Below are 6,346 nucleotides of genomic sequence, written 5' to 3'. Positions count from 1 at the left end.
TACGCACCTGGCGGAAAAAATATGTCGCCAGGGCGCACCACCTAGGAGGAGGCTCGACGTAAAGGTATCGCCGCAAGGTCTGAAGGTGGAACGTCACGACCTGGGTGCGGACGTACGCCAGCAGGAAATGTTAGATGTTGCAACGCGTGTTGACCTCATTGACCAGGTAGTGTGAAGGGGTCAAGGTGAGACCTTTGCTGAGGATTGATCGTTCCCTCCTCAATGAGGTTGAGTTGTGTGGAGGTTGTTGTACCAAATGGGCCGGGAGATAGGACCCAGAGTGGGGGCTGTCCAGGTGGTGGTGGGGGGCGGAGTCTTCCTCTGGAGTGGGCGTGGTTATTCGTGGATGGGAACGTCACCGTCGCATGTGACGTTCGCCACGAGGGCGGAAGTGTGGCCTGCGGGTGTCGGCGCGCGGCAGGGCCGACGTCGGCCGCCACTGTCCAGCGGGTGACGTCACGTGCGGGGCGGAAGTGGCTGCGGCAGCGGCAACTGCGTGGGGCGGAAGTGCCCATCAGAAACCTGGAAGCTGCTAACTGGGTAAGTTGCTGTGTGGGTTTGGGGAGCTTTGAGGGGGCCGGGTCATCCCCAATCCAGGGAATTCTGCCTGCGGGTGCTCACTGTGACTGTTGCATAGTATCGTTTCTCCTCGCTCCCTTCCTGCTTTTCCCAATCCCAGTGTCAGTTTGCAGGCTCTGGGGCCTCTATTTGGCAGGAGGGGCTGCTTGGCTCAATGTGCAAGAAGTCACACAACACCAGGTTATGGTTCTCACACACATCTTTGTGAATGGGATATGGTGGTTTAGGTTCTTTAATGTGCAAATCCCGGAATTACATTCTCAAGGTGGAGCAAGTTAAAAATCACACAACACCAGGTTACAGTCCAACAGGTTTAGTTGGAAAGCGAGTGTGCTTCCAAATAAACCTGTTGGACTATAACCTGGTGTTGTGTGATTTTTAACTTTGTACACCCCAGTCCAACACCAGCTTCTCCAACTCAGCTTATCCAATAATACCAGGTTATAGTCGAGCAGGTTTAATTGGAAGCACTTGCTTTCGGAGCACCGCTGCTCCGAAAGCAAGTGCTTCCAATTAATCCTGTCGGACTATAACCTGGTTTAGTGTGATTTTTAACTTTGTACACCCCAGTCCAACACCGGTATCTCCAAATCATATCTAACAATAGGTGTCATTTCTGCTCAGGCAATTCATGAAACATGTGAAGCTCAAGTCTGTGCCAGTTGTTTCTCAGTGTTGCAGTTTAAGCAGGTGTAGAGATGGAGAAGAAGCTGCTGGGGTTTCCCACCCAAGGTCCTTGATCCCAATCAGATCAAGCGACTTCCCATATGCGATTGTCAAGGCAGGATTAGCCAAGGGCACATTCGGGTTTTAAAAGAGCACTGTTCAATCATGCTGTTTTTGTAGCACTTATTTCTGAGCACTTAAATCCACTTTGCACAGGCTGTTACTTTTAAACTAAGTCTCCTTCTTGAATATGGACAAGCTTGGGTAGAACAAAACTGGCAGATATTGTCAATCCTCAGATGTCTGTTGAGAATGGACCACATGAACTTCAGGCTTCGCTGTGCCGAAGGTGCTCACATGATGCTTTCTTTTCAAGGGCAATCCATGTTGTTATGTGGCAATAATGAACCAACTGTGACATATTTATTAGTTGACAAAAAGAACTGGCACTTATGTAGCACCTGGACTATCATTAAATGTTTACTAAAATTTTGCAGACATTATATCGCCAGGGTTGTCACTCAGGAATGTACAGCCATGGTCAACTTCCATTGTCAAAGATGTCAGCTTGAAGGAGAATCTGAAGAAGGAACAAGTCAGAGAGGTTAAAGGAAGGAATTGTAGAACTTATAACCTAAGGTTTACTTCATCAATATATGAACAATGTGGATGACACTAAGGTCATTACCGTTGTGGATAGTGACAAAGGGTGTTGTAGGTTACAGAGAGACGTAGATAAGTTGCAGAACTGGGCTGAGAGGTGGCAAATGGTGTTAAATGTGGAAAAGTGTAAGCTGATTCACTTGAGAAGGAGTGAAAGGAATACAGAGTACTGGGCTAATGGTAAGATTCTTGGTAATGTCGATGAGCAGAGAGATCTCAGTGTCCAGGTACATAGATCCTTGAAAGTTGTCACCTAGGTTGATGGGGTTGTTAAGAAGGCATACGGTTAGCTTTTATTGGTAGAGGGATTGAGTTTCGGAGCCACAAGGTCATGCTGCGGCTGTACAAAACTCTGGTGCAACCACACTTGGAATATTGCGTACGGTTCTGGACACCGCTTTATAGGAAGGATGGGGAAGCTTTGGAAATGGTTCAGAGGAGATATACTAGGATGTTGCCTGGTCTGGAGCGAAGGTCTTACAAGGAAAGGCTGAGGGACTTGAGGCTATTTTTGTTAGAGAGAAGAAGGTTGAGAGGCAACTTAATTGAAACATATAAGCTAATCAGAGGGTTAGATAGAGTGGACAGTGAGAGCCTTTTTCCCTCGGATGGTGATGGCTAGCATGAGGGGACATAGCTTTAAATTGAGGAGTGATAGATATAGGACAGATGTCAGAGGTAGTTTCTTTACTCAGAGTAGTAGGGGTGTGGAACGCACTACCTGCAACAGCAGTACACTCGCTAACTTTAAGGGCACTTAAATGGTCATTGGATAGACATATGGCTGAAAATCTGATCGTGTAGAATAGATAGACTTCAGATTGTTGTGCTAACCTGTGAAACCATCGAGGGCTGAAGGGCCTGTACTGCACAGTCATGTTCTCTGACTGTCTGAGGTTCTGTTCACGCCTGAGAGCTGACTCTGAAGGAGCTGGATCAGTGGCAAGGATCAGTGGCAGTGACGGTGACTTGGTGACAGGATACCAGCTTCTGTGGAGTCATTTCAAAGTGTTTTGCAAAACCAGTGGGTGTGAGGTGAGAAACCTTTGATCACATAGCGAATGGTTCCGGTTTCCCGGGGCGCTACAGTGGAAGTGTGGTGGAGGCAGGTTCGGTTGAGGCATTCAACAGTGCTTTAGGTGATTATTTCAGCGGTGAGTATCTATCAGAGTCATGGGGGAAAAAAGTAGGATACTGGCAAGGAGTTAAAATGCTCCGAAGTGTGGTGTAGACTTCATGGGTTGAGCAACCTGTTTCTGCACCATAATGTTTCTGTGAATCGGTGAAGGAATGGTGGGAAACTTCCGAGTTGGTTGGGATGCAGAGCGTTGTGGAAACTCCGTCTGCCAATATTCAGCAGCCTTTTTCTAAACAAAAAAACCCAAAACATTGTGGATGCTGCTGTCAGTCTGAAATAGAAACAGTTTCTCGGCTGTGAATGGTGACTGGTGATGAATTAGCTGGGAACTTTCTCCACTGGGCTTGGGAATTGAGATCGAGCAGGCACCGTCTGAAATATCGCATCAGTGTTAAAAGGGCCAAATTGAAAGATGAGCTGCTCATCCTCTGGCACCAGTTGAGCCTCAGTGGAACAATGCAGGAGTCTCAGGGCAGAGCTGTCAGAGTGGAAGTGATGCTGAATGTTAAAATGACAAACGATGACAAGCACAGGGTCCAGCTTGAGGCTGAATGGATATCGTTCCGCAGAGTAATGACAAAGTTTATGTTTGCTTCTCCAATGAGGTGAAAGCAGTAATTAAAATGCCAGCGTTTATTGCCCATCCCCAGTTGTACTTGGGGTGGGCATGGTGACTCAGTGGTTAGCACTGCTGCCTCTCAGCACCAAGGATCCGGGTTCAATTCCTGCCTCAGGCGACTGACTGTGTGGAGTTTGCACGTTCTCCCCGTGTCTGCGTGGGTTTCCTCCGGGTGCTCCGGTTTACTCCCACATTCCAAAGATGTGCAGGTCAGGGTGAATTGGCCAGGCTAAATTGCCCATAGTGTGAGGTGCATTAGTCAGAGGGAAGTGGGTCTGGGTGGGTTACTCTTCGGAGGGTCGGTGTGGACTGGTTGGGGCGAAGGGCCTGTTTCCACACTGTGGGGAATCTCATCTTGAGTGATCTGGCCGGGGTTGTTTAGCAGGTTGACTGATCTGGCTGGGGTTTTTTTCGGTTGAGTAATTGATGAAACATGGCACAGGTGAATAATCCCTCTCCAGCCCGAACCTACTGCTGATTTATTCAAGCGATAACAGAAATTGCTGCAGAGACGCTGCAACTCTGGCAGCCTCTGTGGAGAAAGCATTGAGTTAACATTTCAAAGCCATTGTGGAGAACGGTCACTGGACTCGAAGAGTTAACTTTCTCACTCCGCAAGATGTTGCCAGACTTACCGCTGTTTCAGTTCTCCAGCATCAGCAGGTTCGTCGTTTTATTCCCACAGATGAACAATGGCTCGTGTTCACACTCTGCATTTGGTATCGCAAAGTCTCGATCACTTGTCCTGATTCCTGTTTCCAATTTTATTTTGCAGGCAATTGGCTGGGAGGCCTATGCAGTTGGGAAACCCGAACGAAGCATCACTTCAGATTCCGGCGGGGATAGTCATTTCGTCAGGACCAAAACGTCCTCATACTTGGATGATGGAAGCAAAGATAATCGTTCACACTGAGAAACCGTGGAAGTGTGGGGACTGTGAAAAGACATTCAAGTGCCCGTCCCAGCTGGAAAGGCATCGACGCAGTCACACCGGGGAGAGGCCGTTCAGCTGCCCCCAGTGTGGGAAGGGATTCACCCGCTTAACCAATATGCTGTCACACCAGCGGGTTCACACTGGGGAGAGACCGTTTAAATGCGCAGACTGCGGGACGTGCTGTAAAAGTTCCAGGGACCTAGCGTCCCACCAACGTGTTCACACTGATGAGAGACCGTACAGATGCTCTCACTGTGGGTCCAGGTTCAAGCGATCATCCAACCTCAGCGTACACCAGCGCATACACACTGGGGAGAGACCGTTCACTTGCAGTGAGTGTGGGAAGGGATTCTCTCACTCGTGTCACTTGATGACACACCAGCAGGTTCACTCCGACCGGAGACCTTTTAACTGCACAGACTGTGGGAAATGCTTTAAAAGTTCAAGGGAACTGATGTCCCACCAACGTGTTCACACCGACGAGAGACCATTCCGATGCTGTCACTGTGGGGCTGGGTTTATACGGATGCCTGACCTCACGGTCCACCAACGTCGTCACACTGGGGAGAAGCCGTTCAACTGCTCAGAGTGTGGAAAGAAATTTAACAGGTCTTCCTACTTGCTGTCACACCAGCGGGTTCACTCTGAGGAGAGACCCTTCAAATGCCCAGACTGTGGGAAAGGTTGTAAAAGCTCTCGCCAGCTGGTGATCCATCGACGTGTTCACACGGACGACAGACCGTTTCGGTGCTCTCACTGCGGGACTGGCTTCAGACGATCTTCTGAACTGATTGTACACCAGCGAGTCCACAGCGGGGAGAGACCATTTACCTGCTGCAAATGTGGGAAGGGGTTCACTCAGTCATCCCACCTCCTGAGACACCAGCGCGTTCACAAGTAATCGCAGTGATTCGATTTTGCTGTTAATCGCATTTGGGAATGAACCTGTTTCATTTGAGTCTGTTTCCACTGATAGTTTAAAAAAACACTACACTTCAGTTATTGTATTCTGGATAAACATCAAATAAATCAGCTTTGTATTAAATACAAAATGTACAAAGTATTTTTTTTAATGTCACTGGCACAAATTTTTGAAGGGCTGTCCCTCTCCCCTGCCTTCTCCATCTTCACCCCCAACAAGTGGGAACTTCTTTGCCTCAACCTTTAGTGACAATCCATTGCCTCTCCTGCATCTCTCCTTTTCACTTACCACTGGGTCAAATACCCTCATGATTTGAGTCCAGAACTTGCAACTTTATCCAGTTTTCCCTCCAGTCTCTTATCATTGCCGGTTTCGAGCTTATCTGGGTTATTCTCATTTACGCAGAGAGTGCTAAGGGCGTGGAATGCCCTACCTGCCAATGTCGTTAACTCAGCCACATTAGGGAGGTTTAAACAATCCTTGGATAAGCACATGGACGATGATGGGATAGTGTAGGGATACGAGCTGAAAATAGTTCATAGGTTGGCGCAACATCGAGGGCCGAAGGGCCTGTTCTGCGCTGTACTGTTCTATGTTCTATCTGTAGAGCGTCTAAACTCCCCTGTTACCTGATATTGTTAATAGTTAAAAATCACACAGCACCAGGTTCTAGTCCAACAGGTTTATTTCGAAGCACTAGCTTTCAGAGCGCTGCTCCTTCATCAGGTGGTTTTGGAGTTTAAGACCGTAAGACACAGGATTTATAGCAAATGTTCACAGTGTGATGCAACTGAGATATATCGAAAAAGACCTGGATTGTTTAAG

General features: G+C 48.1%; 1 protein-coding gene across 2 annotated transcripts; it reads left to right on the top strand.

Moving 5' to 3' along the window:
* The first annotated feature begins 438 nt into the window (after nucleotides 1–438).
* LOC140460491 (uncharacterized) lies at nucleotides 439–5,628 on the top strand. Of its 2 annotated transcripts, none has more exons than XM_072555044.1 (2): nucleotides 439–540; nucleotides 4,441–5,628. In XM_072555044.1, exon 2 carries the CDS (start codon nucleotides 4,460–4,462, stop codon nucleotides 5,498–5,500), a length of 1,041 nt encoding a protein of 346 aa, XP_072411145.1. In that variant the 5' UTR covers nucleotides 439–540; nucleotides 4,441–4,459; the 3' UTR covers nucleotides 5,501–5,628. The 2 variants fall into 2 exon arrangements, with proteins under 2 accessions (XP_072411145.1, XP_072411144.1); XM_072555043.1 differs by lacking the exon at nucleotides 439–540 and adding an exon at nucleotides 4,192–4,328 and having other exon boundaries at nucleotides 4,441–5,500.
* Nucleotides 5,629–6,346: the final 718 nt, after the last annotated feature.

Source organism: Chiloscyllium punctatum, chromosome 36 (genome assembly GCF_047496795.1).
Source record: "Chiloscyllium punctatum isolate Juve2018m chromosome 36, sChiPun1.3, whole genome shotgun sequence".
In the NCBI taxonomy this organism is placed as follows: Eukaryota; Metazoa; Chordata; class Chondrichthyes; order Orectolobiformes; family Hemiscylliidae; genus Chiloscyllium; species Chiloscyllium punctatum.
This window is presented reverse-complemented; position numbering and strand designations above follow the sequence as displayed.